Below are 26080 nucleotides of genomic sequence, written 5' to 3' on the forward strand. Positions count from 1 at the left end.
AATTTCCAGAAGACAAAGCAAAGAGGGCTACCTGCCTCCCACCAGGAATTTTCAGGTATGCCATCCCTGTGCCGTGGCTCAGGTGTGCCTGGGGAGCCCTCACACTGCAGCCTGGCCCTGAGTGCATTGTACACACTCAAAAACTAGAAAGGGGGTAGGCAAAAAACCATCTCATTTCTTCAAAGTTTCAGTGTTCTTGAACATTGGAATTGGGAGCCCTGATTTCCTTCCTCCCAGTAGTACACATTATTGCAAAGAAAATTTCGGGAGTCGTGGAAGAAAGGAAAAGTGCTTGAGCAATGGCCAGTATGGCCCAGGCAAGAGGGATGTGAGCACTCTTTCAACACCCCTGCAACTCAACAAGCTTGAGAAATCCTGATTGCTGGGAAGCAAAACACAAATTGTCCCTGAAACTGCTCTTACCAGGTCGCTCTGTCCTTTTCCTAATTCAAACTGCAATTATAGAGATGATAAAATGGAAAATAAATATATATGCAGCAGCTGAGAAAAACCAATTAGTTTTGCACTGGTGAGAAATAATGCAGAACTCCTTGTGTTTTTAACAAACTGGCTCTCAATGTATTGTAATGTATCTTCATGACCCGAGTATACTTAGGAAGAGCATGACAATGAAATGTATGTTGGAAGTGTAATAAAGGAACTAATGCAGTAAAGTTACTATATTTTATTAGTAGAAGAAAACAATTAAAATGATATCCAGGTAGTAACTTAGGAGCCAAATGTCATAGCTGTCTCTTTTGCTGCCAAAATATGTGTACTCTCTTCCTAACAGACTCTTTCCCCAAGGAAAAATAAATGTATCTAAGAAATACTTGTTAGCAATGCAATTACAGGCTTAATTCCCCAACCAGCTTCAGACATCATAAAAACAAAACCAAGCAGAAGCCCTTTGCAATCACAATGGAAAAGAGACAGAAAACCACTAAGTGTTCAGAGAAGGATAATATATTTTTATAACAAAAGCTGATACAGTCTTTGACAGTAACATTTGAGGTGACATTAGCATTAGTTTTTCAACTGCACTGTCTTTTTCTTTTCAGCTACAGCCTAGAATGAAAAACTTCTTCTAAGGTTAGACTGTGCTACTCCTGGACAGGCCTTTTGGGACATTCAGACACCAAAGTACCTTGCCATATTCTCAGAAAAGCAAAGTATCAAAACAGCATTTGTTGGCACTACTCACTTCTGAAGGCCTGGTCCCTCCAAGGAACTTAATGACAGCTGGGTTATTTGTACAGTGGGGGTTCAACCATGAGACCTGAGACACTGGGAAGCTAATTCAGAGCACTTCTGAAATGTTGGCCCTAAGAAAGTGAGATCAAGATAAAAGTTTGAATAAATAAGATAAAAAAGATAAAAAATGCTAAAGGTTGCTTCCTCTCCTTCCCCCATCCTACCACACAGATTAGACCCATATTCATATCACAGCTTGGAGAAAAAAACCTTGAAGAGGCCTTGCATGGGCCAGAGGAAGGTCATGTTTGTGGTGTCCTGCAGGATTCCCATGGAATTCTTGGGAGGGGCTGTCTCATACCACTGGCTTCACCAGGAGAAACTCTGGATGCCTGGGGTCTAGATTCATCCCTATCTCCTCATCTATTTACCAGTGCTCCCTGCCCAGCCTGGGCACCCTGGGCTCTCCCACCATCCACAGCAAGGCCTTGAGCCCCTCCAGAGACTCCTGTCTTGGGAGGGGCTGTCTCATACCACTGGCTTCACCAGGAGAAACTCTGGATGCTCTGGAAATTCTACTCATGTGAGGAGTAGATGTCCTGAGCTGAAGCTCCAGGTTCTGCAGAAGGATTTCCACTTGATTTGGTAGCAGCATATACTTTTACTGTTGGAAGGAAAGGTGTACACCCCCATGAGTAGTTCCTTCTAGATCCCCACTCTCAATGCAAGTTTGAATTTCTTTGACAAGGGCCTCAAAAGTCTTTTTCTCCTCAATGACTTTGTACAATCTAAAATATCCATCTAAAACATTGCAAATGACTTTTACCCCTCAGTCAGTTACTATCAAAAGTCTCCATTCTTTTGAAAAATTGGCAGCAAACCCAAGACAAAAATATTGATGTTTAAAAATTTAGTATTTTAAAATATTGAACATTAACATCCTTTTAATGATTTTTAAAGTGGATCTAAATTGGGGTAGATATTTTCCTTCTGACACTCACTTATAATGGGTTACTGCATTGATGGGTTCACAAGAAAAGAAAAGTGGATTTCCTTTAAATCTGTCTTGCTTCCAGCCTTGGATCCCAAAATGCCAGATGCCTGGAAGGGCACTGGAACTTCAGTGGGTGAAAAAAGCATATTCTCACTACAAATGTGAAAACTGTAATAACCAAGCCCCAGAAATCACAAATGCCTGGATCCCTAGGCTGCAGGTGATGCAGTACAGAGCTACTAAAGCTGATGCCAGAGAAAGGTAGAGAAACTCTTTGCAGATGATCTTCAAGATGTTTCATGGCTCATAAAAATGATCTACTTCAGTAGCATTTTCAATTAATAGATGCACTGATTTTTTCTCTGTACATTTAAGCTGTCAGTATCTGCTCCTATAATGACAGGATGAGAGGGATTGGATTTTTTTCGTATTTGAAGTGTAGTTGATTAAAGCTGAAATGGGATGAAGGATATGCTTTTTTACTAACGGAGATTTTGGATAATAATGACAAGGAGCTTTCAATTGCAAAAGCCAGTGTGATGCTTCATGTGTCTGTATTGGATGCAAATCTTGAGAAATGTCCTTGACTAGGGTCATTAAAACTGGTATGATTGGATTTGTGGCATTTTTAATGTAGGTTCAGAAACAAACTGCATTATTATTGAGAGCCCGAGATGAATTTATTGAGATGGTCTGAATAATTTTTCTGAAACAGAAATTCCACAGACAGCTGCTGTCTCTCTCTTAATGAGTTTCAGAGTCTGATAAAGAGGAAACCCAAGTTTTTGTGGATAGCTCAGAAGAGACTTCTTTCTATCCTGCCTCACAGCCTGTCTCCTGAGAAGCACAACCATCAGCACTGATAATAATAAACACAAAACAGAAGTCTAGATTAAATGCTGTGAATGATCTATGGCTTCATTTTGCTGCTATGCACCTGAGGCTCAAGATCCTCTTGCAAAATGATGGAAACTCATCTATCTCACTAACAAAAGTTACATGCCTACAGTGATTCGAAACAGAAACTGGCTTTACCTGTAATCTTCTGAGGTGGATTTTAAATTTTCTTTAATTGAAGGTGCTTAGACCTGGTACTTTGGCTTAGCACCCTAGAAAAGCTGAGAACCACTGTAAATCATGTTCCAGGTCAGGTTTATTTTTCTGATATCTTGAGTCTGCAACAGGATGTTGCTATTTGTTAATTTCTGAAGGGAAGATTAGTTGAGATGCTTACAGAGACACTGCAATAATGGTGGCATTTATGGGATGGAGAGCCAGGAGAATCTCTCACTGGGTGTGAATTATAACCCTGTATCAGGTTCTAGGGTGCACAGCTGGAAAGGTCACCTTCGTTTTCCTCCCTAACACACTCTTGGCAGCTGAATAAAGTTACTCCTTAGTGGCATTACTGGGGTGACAAGAAATGTGGCGCTTCTGTTTTGTAAGATTTCTGCAAAAGCCCTGGATCCATACTACACATCCTTGGACCTGAGTCTCTTCTCAAACCAGCCTTGCTGGACAACGACATTTTCAGGTCCAGTAAGTGGCATCAACTTTAAAAAACATTCAAGAGCCACATTTTACAGTTCCGAAGGGGATAGGAAGTTCCAGGAATGAGTCATAAAATCAATCTCTTCCACCTAAGAAGGGTGCATAAGTGGGTATAAGAACCTGGGAAAAGGCTCTCAAGAAAAGGGCATTAAAGCAGCAAAGATGACAGGAAATTGGAAAAAAATGCATTTCTGCTGTGTCTGCTCAGAAAAATACCTGAGATAGTCAGCTCCTTGGTTCACAGGTTCCAGGGAAATGTTTGCACAGATCACTTGTGGGAAGCAACATGTGGATCTGTGATGGCATAAGCCAAATTTTTTCCATTTATATGTACAAATGTGCCCCCTGTCCCCATGAATTTCAGACAGAATGTGTGCTCTGAGAGCTGAGGGAAGAAAGGGGGAATCCCAGTTCATCATATTCATATTAGAGTACCTGTGATAAAAAAAGACTGCAGAATTTAAGTGCAGCTTCCCACTGCCTTGTTCTAATTTCTCCCATGAAAGCAGTGCACAGGTAGGGCTCACAGTCTGCTTCTGCCAATAATATGGTAAAACACAATCAGCACCAGTGGCAGATTTCCCATTAATGCTGAAGCAAATGTCTGAGGTCAGGCTGTGAGAGAGGTGAGACTGGGGGGCTTCTCCTCCCCTCCAGGGACTGCAGCTGTTGATAGAACAAATGAACTGAATAAAGCAGAAATAACAACCTGCAGTCCTTCCTGCTGAAATGAAGATTTCAATAACCTGTGCTGCAAATGGCAATAATAAGCAGCCTCTTCTGTTTCAAACCATTAGGAGAGAAGATGCCAGGGGAAGAAATCAGTCCTTAGAGTGATTGCTCAGATTAAAAGGCTTGCACAAAGCTGGAGTGAGAGATGTTGACTTTCCTCCCAAGCCAAGCATGCAGAAAGGCAAACAGGGGTTTGGCTGTTTCCAGCAAATCAGGCTGTTTAATGACCTTGGTTCTCTCTTTCAGTGCATCCACGCGAGCTCCTTTGTGCACATCCATGTGTGCTCTGCTGTGCTGGACCCTGGGCCTGGGAGAGCACACATCCCCTGTGTGACCAAAGAGCAGATCCAGCATCAAACGTGGAAGGAAAAAAAAGAAAAACAGGGAGGGAGGCCCGAAGTCTCCAATCTGACACGCTCAGCAAGTTACTGGTTGGCATGGTAGTGACGCCACCGGCGCTAGGAGAGAAGCTTTCCCTCACAGGTTCTCTGGGTTTATTGGGAAGTTTATTAAAACATTTTCTTTTTAAAATATTTGGCAGAGACTTCTGCATAAGTCAAGAAGACATTTCTGCCCATATTACTTCAGACAGAGAAAAGAGAGTTTAAAGGGAAAAACCAAGCAAAACCCCATTGACTTTCTTCATGGCTACTGAAAAAGGTCTTGAAAGAACTTGTCTTGTGAGCGAGAAGGACACCAAGAAGTACTCGTTGGCCCTAGACAGGTAACACAACTCTTTGTTTCCTTCACTGACATTTCTGTGTCAGAGCAATATGAGATCACCAATCTGCCAACCGGCTGCAGGAGTCAAAGTCTGAAGAGTTTCATCATGCATACATTTTACTACTTTCAAAATGTTTTGTTCAATTTTTTTCTTCCCAAACTTTCTTATTAGATATTTGAAGCATTTACTAGACAGAAGTCTGATGTGTCTGTGTCTGTGATGGATTGAACCAATCTACTCTTGAAGCAAGTGTCTCTTGCTATGTATTTTATAAGCGTAGTAGATTTATTGTAGGATGCAAAACCTCATGGATTATGCTGCAATTTTAGGCTGAATTATAATTGTGCTATTGACACCATGTTTGGCTCAAGGCTCCTTCAGGCTTGAATGTCTAAATTATCCATTTGGTTTGAAAGAAAGGCAATGCTTTACTCTTGTGGATAATCTGTTGGGCTTACAGTTAATGTACCTCTTGTATGCCAGAGGTCTGGTGAGTAAATGTTTGCTTGAGTGAGGAAAGATCCTCTGAAAACATGAGATACTGTAGATGGGGTTAAAAAAAGAGTATAAATGTCTATCACAAAATAGTTTTGCAGTTTAACCTTTTTCCATTCTTCCTCTTGACTCAGACTAGCAAGTATTTTTAAAAGAAAATAGCTGCTCAGTTGCAGTTTAGCACCTCTTGACATTTCCATTATCTCATTGGTTTTCACATTATTTATTGCTTGGCTCTCTTAAAACATGTGGGACAGAAACTTGGCGTAAACACTGTCAGTTCAAATGGAAATCTGTCTCTTCATGTTCTTATACTGGGGTCAGCGCCATCGTATTTTAGTCATTTGAACGTCTGGGTTATTATTTAAATATTATTTCATGGCTCCATAAATATAGATGGCACTGTCCAAAATGACTCCTGTGGTAATATTTATATTTCAAAAAGATCCCATATGATTCTGCAGTTCATTTTAGGTATTGAAGACACTCAGTGTTTTTTTGAAAGTTTTCAATGTTGTGTGCACAGCTTCAGTGCTTGAGGTCCTTTGGCCCCTTGCAACCTCTGGACACAAAGGACAACACTGGGCAATCCCATTATATGGTCCCCTGAGACAGGGACAGTTGTTAGGCTGCCTTGTGAGGAAGCATTTTTTCCCCTGGATCACTGGTAATGGGGAATATCCCTGCTAAGCGGAAGGGTAGGATGCACACTGGCGGCAAGAATCCCTGGCAGCTGATCCTCCTATCTGAGAGCTGACACACCTTCTGGAGTCAATTCTTTTCTGATAATTATTTCTTAATTTAGGATTGAAATTAGTTGGAGTGAATTGCTGCAGCAATTGCAATTGTTCGACTAATGCTGTAGCTACATGCAATAGACCCTGATCTGGAGAGCTGGTCCCAGAGTGCTCGGCAGTGGTGGTCCTGAGGTGGCTGAATGATGGAGGTGGTAACACAGCTCTCCAAAATGAAGAGGATTTGTCATCCAGCCATGTGGCTTTTGTGCTGCATCTCCATTTTGCTTTTTCTGTCAGATGAAATTTGATTAACCGCACAATTTAATTACTCTACTCCATAAATAACCAGAAATGGGGGCTGAGAGCCAGAGTCTCCCTCCTGTTGAAAAGAGCTGGTAGCACAGGGGAAGCCCTTGCCCTGCTTCCCATTGCACCCAGCAGCTTGGGGTGCCACCCAGTGCCCCGGGGTGCCAGCCTGTGAGGGGATGCAGCCCTCTGGGCCTGGGCTCACAGAGCAGCTGCCTTAAGCCAATAATAGCAATAGGCTCATCTTAGCCTTTGGTATAAATTACCACATTTTTCTGTCCCCCATGTGTAACCCTAATGAGCAGCTCTAATGCTTTCAACAGAATTTATTTTGCACACAGATTGCCTATTTCCTGGCCATCACCCAGACTCTTTCTTTTTAATAAATGCCATCATTACAATACACAGGGAACAAAAGTAGTTTTATCTTGACCACGTGAGTAGGAAGCCTGAAAGGTGACCTCTTTCCCTGCTCTCAGAGTTGTGGAGGAGAGTGTTTTGCACATGCCAGACCTCTTTGTAGTCACTAGACAGTTTGGATGCATTAAGGCTTCCCATGTCAAACTTGAAATGCTTAAAAGAGGGTGGGCTTCAACTGAGCCCTTTGAAAGTCAGATCAGTTGTAGGTTTCTTGTACAATTCACATTGGGAGGACCTTGAGAATGTCTCTGGTCCAACCAAGAGATTGAATAATGTTGCTCAGGGCTGTCTCCAGTCTAGTCTTGAAAAAAATCTCTCAGGATAGAAACTCCACAACCTTTCTGGGCAACCTGCTTCAACAGGGAATTAACTTCACAATCTTTTTTTCCCTGCTCATATTCAATCGGAACTTGTTTCAATTTATGACCAATATCCTCATCCTTTCTCCATGTAGAGCAATAAGGCTCCACCTTCTCAATAGCCTTCTCAGGAATATTGGCAGGTTGTATCTAGGTGCTCAAAAAAAGTCCAGTCCCCCCCGAAGTGCTCCAGCCTTTAATCATCCTGGTCACCCTCTGCTGAGCCTGCTCTGATTTACTGATCCTTCCTGTGCTAAGGACCCCAAAGCTGGACATGATATTGTAGATATGGTGTCACAAATCTGTCTGTCCCAGGTGCAAGACTTTATATTTGTTCTTGTGAGATTAGATGGCTCCTGCTGAGCTCTTCCTCCAGATTCTTTATGGCAGCCTTGCACCTCCAGGTTGGCATCATCTGCCAACGTGATCAGGGCGCCCTACACCACCTCCTCCTCCAGGCAACAGAGGAGGGCATTACACAGGATGGGTCTCAGGACAGGACACCACTTCCTACCAGACTTGAGGAAGGTTATGAACCATAATGGTTACAGGGTCTGAAGCTGAGCACTCAGAACCTCCTGCTTCATGCAGTATGTATTGTCCATAAGTCATACAGCATCTGTCTTTAAATTAGGTGTGAACTAGGTCTCTGAGATAGTTTTGTGTGGTCTTTTCACAGTCAAGGTGGTATTAAAAGAGAATAAGTTCTTCTAATGACTAATCATTTATATTCTATTTTTTTCCTATTTATTATCGCCTATATAGTGATCCAGATAACCCTTTAGCATGGTCTAGGCAATGGCTTGACCAAATTCCTCAAGTTTCCATGAATGAAGACAGGCAAGATTATTTTTATTTCTTGCTGGCAACAGATCACTGTAATATTGACCACAAATATTCAATATCCCACTTCATAAATCAGTGGATTTGCATCTGATTGTGCCAGCTGTGCTATGAGCTAGATTTTGGGTTGATCCAGCATGGATTTCTTATTATGTTCTTTATGTGTCTTTGTATTGGGATTTTGAATACCATCACGCTAGTGAACTCAAGGCATTAAGTCTCAAAGTTTTGATTTTTATTTTGTCTCTGAGACAAGAGACAAGGTGGGGAAAAACCCAGGGGTGGGCAATGCTGATAGCAGGAAAGTTGTGTGGAAATGTTAGAGTTTGTCTTCATGCAAAAGTTTTTAACACAGGACATTTACCTGTAGATATTCCTGTCTATAGACCTTAGACTCCTAATTGCTTCCTGTCTACCAGGCTCATACCAGCAAGCAAAAAGTTTGAAGCGAACCTGGGAGATGATTCCTTCAGGTGAAGAGTGATTTTCTATAGCAAACACATAAGACATATTTTGTTCTTTTTCTCCTTTCCTGCAGGTGATATGAAAACTCTCGCGAGATCAAAGAGTCCTCATCAAATATAGGCTTTCCAGCACTCTTTATGCTGTACAGAATCAATGCTCAGGAGGATGATAGGTGTTTCTTGTGATCTCTGGGCTGTTTTAGCTGAGGGCCCTGTGGTTGTCCCCTTTGCACTGGCTTGCCAGCGGGCCCAGTAGCACACAGTAACTCAGCAAACTCAAACCCTTTGCCTTTGTCCCCCTGCAGGTGACAATAGGACCCTGCAGAATGGACTGTGTCTTCCCAATACTGGCCATATGCCATCTCCATTATGCCCAATTCAGTTTTGCCCACTTCATCTCAGAAAGAGAAATATAACCAAGGTAGTGAGTTATATGAAACAGAAATTAAAGGCATCAGCTCAGAAAATTGATGGTTCAGAGGTATAACAATGATACATAAAATCATGAATGATGTGAGACAGGTAAACAGGGAATAGTCAGTCATTTCTAACAGTATTAGAACTAATTAAAATAGCAGGCAGACAGCTCCAGAGTGACAAAAGACACATTATTTTTACACACATCATAATTAAACTGTGGAACTCAATACTTTCAAGCCAGCTGGGTTTGTGGAATAAAGATCTGTAAAGAGATGTTGGACAGGAGCTCTGGTTCAGAACTGGGGAGCAGTAACTCTCTGGGAATGTTCCTCTTTGGTACTTTGACCTTATGTATTCCTTCATGTCCATGACAGAATTTGAATACTTGGCTACATGCACCTCTGGTCTGTCTCCAGGCAGCTATTGTTATAGTGTTATGTAGAAGGAAAACTCTTGACAATACATTTATGCTTACAGGGCCAGGCCCTCAAAATGAGGCATATAAGATATCTAAGGCACGAATTCCTATCTACTGGACATCTAAATGTATGCAAACATATAAATATTTGCCTTTATTTTGTGTCCACGGTAAGGAAAAGGAGAAACTGGATAGCCAGGTTATTAACAGGGTCTTAAATATCTTGAAAATATTCAAGATTGGTACATCAATTGAAATCAGAATGGTGCCAGCATAAGGGAGGTGACTATGGCTTTGATAAATTTGTCTCTGAAGGTAGTTTCATTATCCTTTCAGGCACCAGAAAATTACTATTTTCCCTCATGAAGGAGATCATCTCCTGTGGAAAGCGCAGTGATTCCGCATTTTCCTCTTGTGACTGGGGAACTCATAATGGTCTAGGAGGATAGCAATTATTCTCACAAGCCTGCAGATCAAGGCACCCAGCAGATCAAATGAAAATAAACAGAAAGGAAGTTGTAATAAAAAGCTATTGCTAATGATTTGTGTGAAATCTGAAATATGTATTAATATTTTCTGCTTCCCCCTTCCGGGGACAACTCAGTAGAAGCCTTTCAGTGACATTCCCCTGACTATCTTTTTTACAAAGAAAAGAGAATTTGAAATGGAGAAAAGATTATATCTGTGACTGTGCAATATGCTGGCACAGAGACCTGAAGCTCAAAGGCTACATCTTGCTCTAAAACACTATGAAGGAGTTTCTGGTCTAACAGAGCTGATCTTTGCACCTTAAGCTTTTGATTCACACTTTTATAAAACTGCCTCTTAGATTCTTAGATTCTTTTAATTAGTGGCAGGCAGCTTTTGAAAGAGAAAAATAATGGTTACGTATAGAAGCTGGCAGGAGTTTTCCCAACTCATCAGGCCAGATGCTGTTCTGCAAGTTCAAAGGAGCAGTGAATGACCACCTCTGGCAACCGGGGCACTTTTATTTAGGTACCCTTTAGACAGAAAAATGTGACATTTCTAGGTTTATACTGTCTCTGTTTGCTTTTGCATCTGTCCAGCAAGATCTGTGGACAGAGCTTTCCTGCCCCTCAGTGATGCCCTGAGGCTTTATTAGTTGACAGAGAGACTGAAAGACAAAAAAACAAAAGAGACTGAGATCACAGAGCGACCTATTTTGTTAACAACAAGGAAAGGACTTGGTGGCTCAGAATATGCAGTGGTAATTTTGGCATTCCTGCCTGAGAGGCTGTTGAGCTGATCATGACTCATGTCATTAAGATGATTTTAATGTTCAATGCCAGCTGATGAAAATTGAGGTAAGGGGAAATTAATTTTACATGCAAACGATAGAAAAGCATTGGAAGTTAACTCCAGAGAGAGATCATGAGAAAGAAAATCTTGCCTACCCTGATCTCCAGGGGAGAGTGAGAGAACGACAGAATTTTATTCAGCCATCTGGAAGGAATTAATTTGTGGTACCTTCTGTGTCTAATTCATCAGTAAAATATTGAACAAAAATGACCCAGTGCACATAAGGAACCCGATAAATGTAAAACTAAAGGACTGGAGAAGGACTGGCTGGTGGGGACCTCAGCTGCCAGATGGGCAGCCCATTCCCTAGTCCAACTCCTATTTACTTGTTGATGTGAGGAAAATAAAGGAAAATGCTGACAAAAGGACTAAGAAAACTCACTGTCTCCAAGCACCAGACATTAAATGTGACCAGTTGCTCTTTCACACAAGCTCCTCACGTACAGGGGGAAGCAGTCACCTCCACTGAGCAAACAGAGACCACCTGCTAACCTGGCTGGGAAACAGGCTGACTCAGGGGAACGTGGCACCCTTGGAACATCTCAGTATTTACAGAACCAAATCCACACTGATTATCTACACTTGCAGGGCTCGGCTGCCAAGGTGGGTCAGCTCTTCTTTCACCAGTACCTCTGTGATGTTGATGAACACAAATGGCCAAGACATCAGCTCTGCAGGTGCCTTTGCCTCTTACCCACCAGTGTGGGGCATCTGGCAGGACTTCAAACCTGCTGAGCAGCTGCAGCCCCCTCAGGCCACCCAAAAAAAGCAGCTGGAAAAAACTTGTGATTTCAGTACAGTTTTTTTTTTCTGGACATTGACTACTGCAGGTTGGCAGCCACCAGCTAATTTCTTTCCAGTGAGATTTTAGGCATCTTGACAGTTCTATAAACAGTGCAGAAGCATTACAGAAAGTCACCAGGATTCATGTTACTTCCTGGAGCACAAGTTTCCTTCAGCTGAAGAAACAATTCTTCCTAGTCCCAGAGCAAACTCTGAAGTCAAAATGGGGGAAAAGCCACTGTTATTACTGGGGCAACTAAACCCAGTCCCACATCCTGTCCCCAGGCTAATTTCAGACTTGGAAAAAAAGCAGTGGAGTTTGCTGTGTTCCTGGGTAGCCCCTGCACACACAGACCTCAAACAGCTGCAATATGTGATTACAGGGACTGTGTGCATGTGCATCTTGGCAGGATTCACCTTCTGGTGCCACAGTCTCAGTGCACTCATCACGTTAGGAGTAGCTCTGGCAACAAGTGTTGTATTGGGAGAGACAGAATGGTTTTAAGTTCCCCTGGGAGGGGGTTTAGAAGTTGGTTTAGTGGTGGTTTTTTGTTTGTTTTGGGGTTGGTTTTTTTTTTTTTGGGTTTTTTTTTTTTTTGGTTTTTTTTTTTTTTTTTGACAATTTGGGCTCTTTTCTGTTGAGAGATAAGGAGAAGGGAACATCCTTGATCCTTGCTCAGCAAACCACCTTGGGCCCTGCCAGGGGGAATCTCTAGGTTGCTCTTCTGAGTGCACCAAACATTGTTGTCATCCAGGAGCTTCCACAGCTGCTGTGCAATGAGCTTGGCCCCAGACCTCTCTACCCCCACCCTGTATTTCCTGTGCAGGAGCCCTGAGAGGCACACTACTGAGATTTGGTGGCAGAGCAGGTTTGGCTGAAAAATCACTTTGTGATGGAGCAGTGCAAAAAAAAGGGCCACTTCTGCTGGACTTCTCACCTTACCATAAATTCAGTGGCACAAAGGGTTCTACTATGTATGTTCTAATATGCACTATGGGTTATATTGATTTCTTTGATTTTTGAATACCTTTGAGATTTTTTGATGAATATTTTCTATGCTCAGGCTCTTCTGGAATATTGGTAGATTTTGTACACATGTGGAAATTTGAGATAAAATAGTTTTGTGTGCAAAGAGAGGAGAGAAATATCTTTAGCTGATTATATTTAAGAAGTTTGGGGTGTTTTTTTGACTAGCCTTCCTGACAAAGCTGTTGGGAATAAAATCCTGATTTTTTAGTAGAATTTTCTCCATGTTATGCTGAACTTGGTAGCTATTTGCATGAAGTACATTTTCTTTAAAGTCCTGTGGTGTGCATGATACACACAGCCTAAGAAAGCCACCCTGTGCTTCACAAACTGCTAAATGATGTAGGAGAGCCCAAAGAGCTGGGAAACAAAGCAAGAACACTCATTTCATGTGCAGCTCCCTCCCACAGAGCCTTGCTTGTGTGAGCAAGCCTGTTCTATGACCTGCTCTGTTGTTTCCAATGCTGCTTTTATCCTTTGAAAGCATTAATTACATCAGTTCTGGGGCTGTAGGGCCAGACTCCTGAATAACCAGGGTTTTTCTTTTTTAACGTTCCATTTCTTTCTATCCTAAAGGATGAGTTGGCTTCAGAAGAATTCAAATGAAGAGAGGCAGCAGCAGGAAGCAGAAGTTACAGGAGCTAATCCAGCATATCACTGTCACAGCTACTCACAGGCCTATGAGAACAGACAGAGGGAGCAGCATCAAGCCAGGAGGAAGCTCTGTGTAGCATCAGTAATTTGCACCTTCTTCATGATTGCTGAGATAACAGGGAAGTATGTGTGTTCCAAAAGAGCCCAGTCTGGTGCCTTGCCTGCACCAGGGACCATGCCGGGGTCCCTGCATGGGACCGCGACTGCAGGGACCGTGCCAGGGGTGAGACCCCCTGGCACTAAATAACTCTCCTTTGTCCCCAGTCATTAAAAGAATTGAGGGGAGGAGAGGGTTTCAGTGAAATTATCAAAATATTTTCATATATTCATTCAAGGATTGCACCTGGGTAGGAATACAAAGATCAGTTAATGGTCTGAACTGTTCTTCCAGGTCTTTAAGCTTGACTGATGCATGTCTTAGTATCACAAAATGTTGTCTAATAAATTGGTTACATTCTTTTTAAAAGACTGAAAGATTTTATGTATTTATCCAGGCCAATGAGACCTCAGCACTGATAGAGGCTGCTAGCAGTAGGGTCTGAAAATAAAAGGAAGAGTCTTTTCAAAATCCAGGGAAATCCAGGGCCAGATTCACCATCTGTTTTTCTACAGCTAAGTCAATGTCTTTATATCAGGGCACATTTATCTTTTAAATTGGCCTGCTGGTATGCCTCTGGATCAATGGAAGATTATTCCCCTACCTAATTAGCTTTCACTTCTGGACCCACCCTACAACATCCAATACAAGTATTTGGCTTGCTCATAGAGTATTGGCTTTCATTTTGTCTCACTGATCTGCTCTCTCCATGGATTCTGTGATATTTATATCCACCTGATAGTTCCTGGCTCTTTAATTTGCCCTTCTCTGCAGTGAGCTGAGGTAAGGGAAGGCATGGGGAATCCCACAGACTTTTGCCATATGTGTTCCAGCCCATGTAACAAAAATCAGCCAGGAAGGCCTCTGAAACTCATATTTTCCCAGCTCAGACATCTCTGGAGCCCCATGAAAACGAAACAGAAAGGCTTTGTCTTCCCTGCACGTGAGAAGTGGAGGCACTGAAAGAGTTGCTGCATTTCTGCCTTCTCCTCTGGCTGCCAAACCCAGCAGGGACTTCTCCAACTCTTCCCTCCTACGTGCTCCCTCTGCATGAAGCCCTGGTGTTTGTGGGTCATGTGCATTTCCCCCATGGAAACCAGTGCATGCTGCTAATCCCCATGCAGTAATTTCCAGTGCCAGAAGTAAAGCATTATTAACAAAACCATATAATCAGTAGGCTTAAGTTTGGTGAATGTGGCTGTGCTAGAGGGTAATTGGAAGGACAGCTGATATGTTAACTAAATGTTTCATTTTGCTTAATGAATCATGCAGCTTTTTTGCAGTGACAGCTTAAGTAACAGGCTTGAAGACCATTTTGCTTCAGACCATTAAACTTTGACAAACCAGTTATTAACTGCAGTTACAGACAGCTCTCTGTGGAGATTTTTGTAATTATGAACCATACATTTAATATTTTTAATCATTAGGCAAGACTGCTGTGCCTGATGATTGACCATTGAGTGACTGACAATTTCTACTGCTTGTGGTCTTTAAATCTATAAACATCCATTATAGGGAATGGTAAGTCTTAAAGGCCACTTGTTGGGAGTATTGATAAAAAGCTGTAAAAGCCTATAACTATGACACTTATTTTACTCCTGAAGATAAAGGGTATCTTCCCCTCCCCTCCTTGCCCTCAGAGGGCAAACAGCATCCCTGGGCGTTATTCTGCTAAACGGAAGAAACAAAGCTGCATCACTCTCAGAGAGGTTGAAAACTTGTGTTTCTTTGAATGCCTAGACCTTTCCATGACAATTTTCTCAAACCATTTGTGGTGGTCATTACTGCTTTCCCAAACGGGGCACTGCTGGTTGAGCCTGATACACCACCAACTCTCTTTGAAAGACAGTCACCTTCTGTTCTTCTAAGGCAGATCCATCACAATCTCCATAGATCAGAGATATCAGTCAGACCAATACTTGCCAGTGAGGAGCCCAAATATGAAAGTGCTTTCCAATGATTTTTGGTAGTTAAGGACCACATGGATTTCAAAGCACTTCCACTTGGGCAGTAGAAAGAAAGACAAACACTGCATGTGGTCTCATGTCAGAGCAGGACAGGAAAACTTGATCAGTGAGACAAGTTGCTAAATTAAACAGACTGAGATCTCTGAAACTCACCCAAGGCTTTAGTTATGCCAGCAATACATAAAATAATAATTTGCAAACATTTTTCGAAGGCAGTAGTCTAGCAGCAAGCTTTTGAGTTTCTGTCCCACAGAACATGGAAATAGAGTATATAAAATGCAATAGGGTTTTGCCACAGCTTGCGATCTACATATTTGCTGATAGATACCTGATACCTGGGTTATTAAATCTGGGCACTGCCAGACAAGCCTTCTTCCCCCTGCTAAGGAGAACTGCCTCCCTCTTGAGATACAGTTACCCTGAAAACAGTGAAAGTCTAAGAGATGTGCCATGACCAAAAAGTATCTGTGCATTTACACTTGAGCATGTGCTGGGAAATACTTATTCCGATGACTTTTTTGTTTTACCACAAGGAATGAGATGTCCCCAAATTCTGCAGCCATGCTTTCTCCCTTTTGGGAAGTAACTTGGAGCAAAATTCTGCACTGAAAAAACTTATGGTGTTAGGTATTCTAATCTAAAATATTCATACAGAAGGAAATTAAACAGCCAGTCCATCCTGCTGGCATGAAAATTCTCCACCTATAAGGAAACGAGATATATCTGCATGTCATTTTGGCAGTGGTATGCTGCCAAAGATTTGAATGAGGCATTTTATTATGTTTTTCAGGATTCATTAATTCTCATACAGCTTGTGGTCAGGAGAAATGGGTGAGCTGAAGTTAATTAAATGACTGAAGAATGGAAATGCATTGCCAAATGCAGAAACTAGGTTTTTTGGCTCTGTTTTTTCACATGTCTACTTTTACATTTGCACTTTGATGAAAAGATTCCCCTGTAATGTGTTGGAAGAACAGTGTCCTGCCTGGGATCCTTGTCTTCTGCAGCCACCAGGAGCTGGGGCAGTTTAATGCAAACATTTAGTTTATCTGGATTTGCCTTTAGCCCTGAGATATGGTTACAAGAATTTGGATAAATGCTGAGTAAAAGAAATGTGAATTAAAATAACCCAAAATGTTTTTAATTTGGTGGGGTCTTTTCCTTCAGAATCCACATAAATCCAAACCCCCACAGAGTAAAATGATATTCAGCCACATTTATTGAGGTCTAGCAGGAAAGTTAAGTCATGCATTTCAGATTCAAAATGATAGATTGGTCCTGAGAACAGAACATTTTTGTCTATGCCCTCACTAAAATGGTTGATTGCTTATCACAGTTCTTCTACTGGGATCTTTCAATGTATTCCTGTTTTAGTGTTGCCTGTGACAAATAAACAATCAGGCAGCAGGAAGAACATGCATATTTTCCTGTAACAAATAGGAAATAAATCCCATAAGCTAGGTCTCTGAACTGTTGTACATACATAAAAATATCGGTGTTCTGTGAAAAGATAGTGGGAGGATACTGGAAATGTGATTCCTAATATGGAATTTCACAAAAATATGGCTTTTTACAAAAAGAAAATCTGATATTGACATGGTCAAATGGTACAATAGTAATGTAACTACAGGACTAATGTATCACAACTCTTACTGTTCTTAGGTCTCTAGGATATTTGTCTTATGTATTTCTATAAATTCATCCCTTTCACTGCATGAATGAGGTACAAAATGAAATTATCTTTGAAGAGGCTTGGGTCTTGTGTATGATGACTGAAAATTGAGTGTTCCCTTTGATTCTCAGCAAGACAGGTCTTGAGTTGGATGTGGCTGGCTCCAAGCCCTGAGCAGAGCCGTGATCCGGTCGGTGTCTCACACAGGTGGGCAGCTCGCCGGGAGCCTGGCAGTGGTCAGCGATGCCGCGCACCTCCTGGTGGACCTGACAAGCTTCCTGATCAGCCTCTTCTCCCTGTGCCTCACCACCAAACCTCCTACCAAACAGTTCACTTTTGGGTGGCACCGAGCAGGTAGCAAACATGGCATGTTATGAACATCATGTGGAATGGGAAAAGGGAGCTATCATAGCCAGGGACTGGAGAACAAGCTGGTGTCCAACGCAGGTCTGCAGGCATTTAGAGACAGAGTGCTAATGCTCCCACAGCTCCAATATGAAACGCAGTGAAACAGTGAATTGTAAAGAGGTAAAGAGTCACCCCGTACCTAAAAGTATGTCTTTCCGTTCATTATTTACCAGTGTTTTAGGCTGTTGCTAAATAACAGCAACTTCTCTCAGTGACTTGAGTGTGTGGAGGATTGAGCTCCCAACTTGTTATCAAACAAGTTTCTATAAAAGCAACAATAACCATAAAAATTAGGGTTTGCTCCATTTCTAAAGCAAATGATTAAATTATTTTTAAAAGTTCACAATGTTACATTTGTTGAAAAGTGAGATCCTTTAACATTTACCCTCTTCTAGAATCTCTCCTTTCATATCTCTATATCACTGTTGGTTTTTATCAGATGCAAACAGGTTTTTAAAGTACTCTGTCCTCCACCTAAACCAACCATTTTACAGATGATACCTAATACCAAAATCCTGACAAGCAAACACAAGTGTTTTTGCAAAAGACAAGACACTAGCAAAATACTAACCATGAGAATCATTTTCTGGGAATATGGGTCTGTTCAAGATTTAGACACCTAAATGTCAATGCCTACATGCACATGAGCACCTTTAAGCACAGGGTCCAAGTCTCTGATATATTCAACGAGAATCTTAACTCCATTCAGCCTCCTAAACATGGAAGTCCAGTGTGTCAGGGAAGTCCAGGATGTCAGAGGCTTACGCACGGGAGTGGCAGCTCTTGCACAAGACTTGTAGGAAACTGCACAAGGTGCCAAGAACAAAATCAGGGCCTGTCAAATGTGACCAGACACTCATAGCTAAGAAACCAGTAAGTGTTCCCAGTCAGCCAGTGAAGAAGGGAGCTGTGTCAATCACCACTGATTTGATGTCCACTGTCCACAGAGGGAGCTTAGACACTTAGGTAGTGCCTACAGGTATGTCGTAATTTAGTTGTCTTTGTCTGAAAATAAGTCTCGTGTTGGATGTCTCAGGGCTCAGTTTTGTTGCTTATATGTGAATGATTTGTGGCATTTGAAATCTAGTTGTCGCTCTGGAAGTCTATGTGTTAATTATACACCTTGTGTCAAGCTGTGCACGGAGGTGTCAGTGTACCTCAAACGACTGCAGACACCTGTGCACCAGAACCAAGGACTCAGATGAGAAATGCTTCAGGGATGTTCAGCAGTAAAGTCCAGAAACAGCTTCTGACTCAGATGTCTGTAGGCCAGGGTTGGTTGTAGCTGCAGAGAGTAGCAGGGAAGGCATGGGCCATACTCACCCTGCCCTTCTGTAGCTCTCTAAGTGTATTCTACCATATCTGCTGGAAACAGGCTGCTGGGTGATGGGAGGTTCAGTATGGCCCACGCAGGGCTGGCATTATGTAGACAACACACAGCTGAATTTTGCAGCCTTAGCAAACTGCTACTTAACATGAGTTGATCTACCATTACCTTTCATGTTTATTATCTCTTATCCTGGGGAGAAAAAAGTGAAAGAGAGACCTCTCTTGATGATGTAGGTAGGTTCAGCCACTTCAAGTAACTTTAACCTCAGGCTGAACAAAATTATTTTTATTTTGTCATTGTAATGCAGAACTTGAACACCAATCCTTTATTGCCCTTTTTCTCCTGGTAGCAAAAAAAGCCTTGCATCAAATGTTAGAAGCTATTTAATTGCATTCCATGATTGTTGTCCTGTTTCTTGCTTATTTTCCCAGCTATATTCTCAGTTTAATATGCAGGTGGGCACCTTAATAGAGTAGCTGAGGGCAGTCAGGTGGCAAAATCACTCTTCACTGACTACCACGATCTTGAAGGAGCAGCCCTCCATGACACTGGAAGATGTTTCTTCTCTCAGACTGATAGATATTGTCACGAAAAGACTCTTTGTGGCAGTGCTCAGGTTTAGCCATCTGAATGCCTCCTGCCCTCCATGCCAAAGCAGTGCAGCTACTTTCACAAACACAGAAACACAATATTGAATAAGATTGATAGTGTGAGCCAAACTATATTCAGATACAAAGCCTCTCTTGCACCTTAATCTTCCTCAGCTGTACTCAGAGATTCCCACACAAACCCACATTATTGTTTGCTGTGCTGTTAGTGCTTGTAGTTCTGAAAAAAAGAAACTGAGAACATCTCAAGTGAAGTATTTAGTGCTGCTGAACTGATCTGCAAGCTTAACTAAACTTTTGCCAAGATGCTCCATTGAAAATTAATATGTAAAGATGACCACTAACATGTTCTGTTATTGAAGATATGCACAAATCCACACAGGTGGATACATGTGCTCACAAGAGCTCTTGGCTGCTTTCATGCCAACAGCACAGCCATCAATACCTTCAGCTGGGCCAAGTTTGCAGGAGTTCAACCTGCAACTTGCAGAAAAAAAATTGTATGATTTATGTTTACTTTTATCTACTTTTAAGCAAAACTAAATTCCCCTGTCAGTGCACTTTGATTTATTATTTTCCAGTTTTAGGCAAAACAGTTCTTTGATAAGCTTTTGCAGCCTGCAAAAGTGGGGATCCCCATAAAATTATGTAAAAAATCATAGGCTGTTTTAATGGATTGTCAGTGGAGGTCTGTGCAAATGCTTTCTGGCTATCTACTGCCTTTCACTTTACTCTGAGCTTGCATTTTCTTTGGTATTGTCTCAGTTGTGCTCATTTACCCATTCAAGTCACATGGCAATTACTACTCCCATATCCTATTAGAAGCATGCTGCACATTCATGTGCACTTCCCTAGACCTCTCCTCTAACAGTGCAATAAAATCTGGCCTTGGGGACTGGATTTATTTGAGCCCAACTCAAAACCAATAGAGACAAAATTAAATTTTGCTACCCTGGGGAAAAAATAACTTCTTTTGTTCTCATCACAGCTGGTGGCACAAAAATGACTTTGTGGCATTGGCAGAATGAGTTCCAGGATGAGTTGTGCTGATAGGACCTCGTTGGGAGCTGCTACTCTCTTTCTGAAATGTGAAGTGGTGAGAGGTGTGCAGAAAGAGGGAAGCTGTGCCGCTCTCCTTCCTTCAAACCTCTGCTCTTGTGATGAAAATAATCTTGTTGGGAGAGGAAGGCTGGCTTTTATGGGTGTCACACCACAGTCTGGGCCAGGCAAACTCCTTTTGCTCCTCCCAGAACTCCCCAAATGATCTTTTACAGACCTCCAGTCTCTTAGAATGTTGCATGAGCTCAGCACTGGAAGGGGACAAAAGCAGGAGCAGGTAGAACAGGGTTAGGCCACTACATGCACAAGGCTACCCTGGATTTACTATGGTCAGAAAGGAGGCTGGCCCATTCTTTGTGAGCTTTAAGACTGCCAGCATACAAGAAGTATCTCTCCTGGCTATAAAGCTCATACACCTCGAGCCATTATCATCAAACCCTTAACATTTTTTGCATTCCTATTCTGACTGTTAAAATCAGGTTTTTTTCATTCCTAGAAATTCTGGGAGCTTTGATGTCTATGATAATAATTTGGATGGTGACTGGTGTGTTGACATATTTGGCTTGCATGAGGCTGCTACACCCAGATTATGATATTGATGCTACAGTGATGCTCATCACCTCTGCTTGTGCTGTGCTCACCAACATCCTGTAAGTTATTTTGTTCTCCTCTCATATGACATTTGAACCTTGAACCTGCTGCTGTAATTCAATTTAAAAAAACCCCAAAACTATATAGAGATAATGGCCTCAAAAATATTAAGTGTTTATGAGTTCCATGAGGATATGGAAAGGGGTCAAAAAGAGAGGTCCTGCTTCTCACTGGAAGTTGCAGTTGCTCTCTTCCTTTCTGTTAGCAGACACACTGGGAATCTACAAACCCCAGGAAAAGATTATTCTCCATCTCACTTTTTATTAGACGTCAGAATATTCAACAACTCTATAGAAAATGAGGCCCCATTAATTACCCCATTCACAGACTTTCTTGATTATGCAAATCACTGAAAACCTAGGAATTGTCTGCTCAGCCACCTCTGCATTTCTACTTAATGTGTCAGATTTTACTGTTCAGCATTCAGAAGTGACAGGGGTGGTGATGTGTGTGGCCTCACTGCTTTCAGAGATGCAGTATAGCCTCTGATATTTGCAGCTTTGCATCTCTTGCAGACTAAGCCTGATTCTGCACCAGCGTGGCCACGGACACAGCCATGGGGCACCAGCCAGGGAGCACACATCAGCCCCTCTGGAAAAGCCAGCTCTGAGCAATGCCAGCCTGCAGGCAGCCTTCGTGCACACCATTGGAGATCTATTCCAGAGCATTAGTGTGCTAATTAGTGCACTTATCATCTTCTTTGAGGTTGGTTTTATTAGCTCACATGCCTGCCTTGCAATCAAGGCTAAGTGCTATTTTCACAGCATTGTGACACTAGGTACTATGTAAATATTTCCTCTGTCTTAATCATACACACTGTAATTGTATTAAGGAGAATTATTCTTGGGAACTGAAATAACTGTTGAGAGTGTAACCCTTGCTTCTTGCTGTTTCAACTGGATGCTTTGGTGTCTCCCTTTCTTCATCTTCATTCCCTGTGCTGAGGCTCCCTAACTGGCAAAGGGGGCCAGCATTTGTTCTGTACTAGATGAATAGAATTTATTATTCTTTCATGCTAATTAAAAATGACAATAACCAACAATAATGAAATTAACAAAGTGGTGTGTTCATATTTTTCTAGCCACAGTACAAAATAGCCGACCCAATCTGCACATTTGTGTTTTCAGTCTTTGTTTTGGCAACTACCATCACGATTTTAAGGGATATTTTAACTATGTTAATGGAAGGTAGGACCTGATTCCAGAATCAATACATTTGCATTTTGACTTCTTTTCTGTTGCTTTCTCCATAATGCTTATATATGCTGAAAAAAAGTATAATAGCACATTTCTGTATCAATTTCTGATACTCTCATAATTCTGATCATACTTTAAACCTACTTCTAATTTTAATCAAAATTGTTTTCTACTAATACATTAGGTTTACACCTATGCCCGTTTTTGTAAAAACCTTCATACTGCTGTTTTGCTAATGAGCTCTGAATTGCTTTTGTTTGCCATATGTGTAGCATTTCTTCCTGTCACCCCTTTGGCATATGAGATGCCTACTCACCTTGTTCATTGTTTATTTCCTTTACCTGTGTGAAATATAAGTCTTTGCCAAGAAAAAGTGGTTTTACTGTGGTTTGAACTGTGTCTGTGAAATAGGCTGAGTGCAAGAGATAGAAGTTTAAAAGATTTTTAGTTATGTGAGTCCAGAAAAGCAAGCTGTTGGAGCTTTCCAGTTGCATTCCAGTGCATGGGAATAGACAATTCTCAGCACAGCAGCAGTAAGAAGAGCCAGGCTTAACAATATTTAATCCTGTCAGCTATGGGCCTGAATATTAGATTTGCAAGGCCAAATGACTTGAGCAGTCGCAGATGCATCTTTTTGCCTTACTCACATTGAGTAATATAATGCAACCTCTTTCTCAGCTGTGAAGACATGAGGATTAAAGGGAAAAGTATCTCTAAAAGTGCAGGTTTTGAATGGGTACTCAGTATGACTGCCTGCATGGCTGTTTCTTCTCTCTTTCACTTGCACCTACTGCTCTTTGAAGAAATAAAATATCTGTTAAAAAAATAAAAATTAAATATCTGTTGTAAAATGTTGTCACAGTAGTTTCATTTGAGCATGGCAACTGACTGTATTTTGGCTGTCAAAATAGCAGATCTCTTTGTTACTGGGGAAAAAGAAGCAGCTACCAGGAAGGGGGAGCACCTCCTGACACTCAGGAGTCTCTTTCTTAAAGCACTGACTCCCAGCTTCTGTAAGCAGTGCTGACGTGCCAAAGTCAGCAGTGCTCTGTTCCCCTCTGCACCAAACCCACTGTCCTCTTGGGGAGCTCTGGGGAGTGTCCTATCTCCTAAGTAGAATATTCTGCCCAGAATTTTCTGAAAATAAATTGGATGCTGGAGCTGCTGTTTCAGTTTACTGATCCAAGGGGAGCATGATGAGTTCATGCTGTTCACGTAGGCATAGAGATGCACTCACAAAAGATGTTGGTGCAAAACTGTGACATGATCTGGCTAAACAGCTCACTACCCTGTGTAAACTGGACATTCAGAATATCCCCTAAAGCAAGCATGAATCTCAACCTTCCATGGAGCAGTTTAAACCAAGGCATAAGATTACATAGCACAGTGAACTCTGAAATAGATGGGCTTTCCAAAACATTGAATACTTTTTTATAGAAATGATACATCTAAGTGAATAAAGGTTCATGATTAATTTTCCTCTATTGATCACAATTCTTATCCCTTAAAAATATTGGTTTTCCATCAATTTCTCCTTTTCAGGAACATCAAAAGGATTTGCTTATGATGCTGTAAAAGCAAGAATTTTAACAGTTGAAAAAGTGGACTCTGTTCACGACCTTCGTCTTTGGTCTCTGACAATGAATCAAACTGCTCTCTCTGCTCACATTGCCACAGGTCAGTAAATTTCTGTAAGCAGGGAGTAACTATTCAGCTGCTGTCTAGTAAAGGTCAGTCTTTCTTGATTCAGATTAAGCTGACTTTATATCTGTTGCTTGTTAAAAAAATTGTCATTTTGTTGGAAAAATAAAATCAACAATAATAACAAATAAAGCTCTCAGATCCTCCTCCCAGAAATCTTGTCTAAACAACAGGGACCTCTACTTAGCCCAAAACTTGAAAATTGCAGAGGCTGTAGGACAACACAGTAAATGACAAGATATTAAAAATAAATTAAAATAATTAGACTTAAACTGGATTTTTATCACAGTTTTGTCAAACTTGAAAACTGTTGATCTCTACAAGAAAATCTTACAGGGCAAATATGCATTCCTGATGTATCTGCAGTAGTAAAGCAGTCTTTAAAAATAGATGGAGTTTGGAGGTAACTCCAGTTCATATTTTAAAATATTATTTTAAATGGTAGTTCTTATCCCAATTGACAAACTGTCCACTACCCAGGTCAATTTTCTTATCTGTCTGTCAGATTTTTATGTATTAAGAAAAAAAAAGCCAGCTGTGTTTGGCCAAGGATGGGGCTAGAGGTGAAGTCCTCCATGGAGTCCCCACTGTCCAAAAACAGAGGGTCTATCAGCCACCCAAACCACTTGGCACTGCTGCTACTCCCTAACTGGATGAACTAATCTTTATTAAGTATTTCTGCTTTCCTCCAGTCTTCTGCCAAACTGAATTTCTATGATGATTACTTAGCTTAACTCTTGCCAAAATTGCATATTCCAACCACATTTGAATGAACAAAGGTTTGCTGACATGGAGGTTCCTGAAAGGAGGATAAAAAGGACAAGAAACACTTTTCAAACAAACTTCTTGTTAAAGGTTTCTATCCTAGAAGTATACAATATCCATATTAGATATCAATGTCTATATTAGAAGTATGCAATACTTTAAAATATTATCAAAATATGTGTTTTGATTACTTTCTGCTTGCTATCTGTAGCAGACTCAACAGACAGCCAGAAGATTTTGAGAGATGTTACCCAAGCCCTGTTTGAGCTCTACAGCTTCCACTCCATCACCATTCAGATTGAATCAGGGGAGGATCAGAAACCAGACTGTGTCTTCTGCCAAGAGCCCAGGGATTAAAGGGAGCAGTGTGCTATTCCAAATAACCATCACCCCTCTTACAGGTCAATGGAGACTATACGTGCTGGTTGAATGTAATTGATTAGCAACAAATGGTAATTAGCTGACATAACAAGCTCTGCCATTGCAAGCGAAGCATGGGCCTTTCTTTGTTGATATCATCTACCATGAGAGAGCAAGTATTAAATCCAGCCATTTGCTAGATTGCCTGTCCATCAGCTGTTTCTTTCAATTACAAGAGAAATATCTAAATTATTCCTGACTAGACCAGCAGATTGGCAGTAAAGCAACATTTAGAGTGACTGTAATTACAGGTAACAAAAACCTAATCAACCTTCAAATTACCAACAGACAAATTATCACAGGTGTAATGAAATGTGAGTTTGGTGTTAGCAAACTCAGCACTCACTCAAGATGAAAGAGAGAATTTAAATTACTACAAGATTTGAAGAAAGTGATGATGTTTTCCCTGCCTTTTGGCAGACACTCCTCTTCCTGCCTGCTAAGGGAAGTATCAGACAGGTACCATGGATTGCAAGAGAATGGATCACAAAAGAGTTCATTCCATTGGTATTTGGCAAACAGCTCTTTGTTTTTTTAGCTCCCCCTATTTATGTTTTCAGCCAGCCTTCAGGCAAACCCTTTTCTGCCAGGCATGAGCAGCATTCTGAACTATTAACCCATAACTTGCACCATGATAAGTTATGAGAGAAGATTTGAGGTGGATTTCTGTGTGTCCATGTCACAAGGTACCACTGAGTCATGACAATAAAACAGACCAGGTGCCCTTAGAAAATGAAAAAATAATCAGGACAAGGAAAATCTGGG

General features: G+C 41.3%; 1 protein-coding gene across 1 annotated transcript; it reads left to right on the top strand.

The window, feature by feature from the left end:
- Window positions 1–5115: 5115 nt before the first annotated feature.
- On the top strand, window positions 5116–25252 carry SLC30A8 (solute carrier family 30 member 8). The gene is made up of 8 exons (XM_041407595.1): window positions 5116–5195; window positions 13364–13572; window positions 17385–17531; window positions 21079–21232; window positions 21749–21938; window positions 22315–22420; window positions 23972–24106; window positions 25107–25252. The coding sequence occupies exons 1-8, from the start codon at window positions 5116–5118 to the stop codon at window positions 25250–25252; spliced, it is 1167 nt and encodes a 388-aa protein (XP_041263529.1).
- The last annotated feature ends 828 nt before the right edge of the window (window positions 25253–26080 follow it).

Source organism: Onychostruthus taczanowskii, unplaced genomic scaffold, assembly GCF_017590055.1.
Source record: "Onychostruthus taczanowskii isolate IOZ18803 unplaced genomic scaffold, ASM1759005v1 scaffold27, whole genome shotgun sequence".
Taxonomy (NCBI): Eukaryota; Metazoa; Chordata; class Aves; order Passeriformes; family Passeridae; genus Onychostruthus; species Onychostruthus taczanowskii.

What these genes read in the sequence shown, in the direction of transcription:
- SLC30A8 (XM_041407595.1), top strand. Translation starts at nt 5,116, where the DNA reads ATGGCTACTGAAAAAGGTCTTGAAAGAACTTGTCTTGTGAGCGAGAAG. An exon ending in GATAACAGGGAAGTATGTGT is followed by an intron (nt 13,573 to 17,384) that starts GTTCCAAAAGAG and finishes TGTCTCACACAG; the next exon opens with GTGGGCAGCTCGCCGGGAGC. An exon ending in TTTAACTATGTTAATGGAAG is followed by an intron (nt 22,421 to 23,971) that starts GTAGGACCTGAT and finishes TCTCCTTTTCAG; the next exon opens with GAACATCAAAAGGATTTGCT.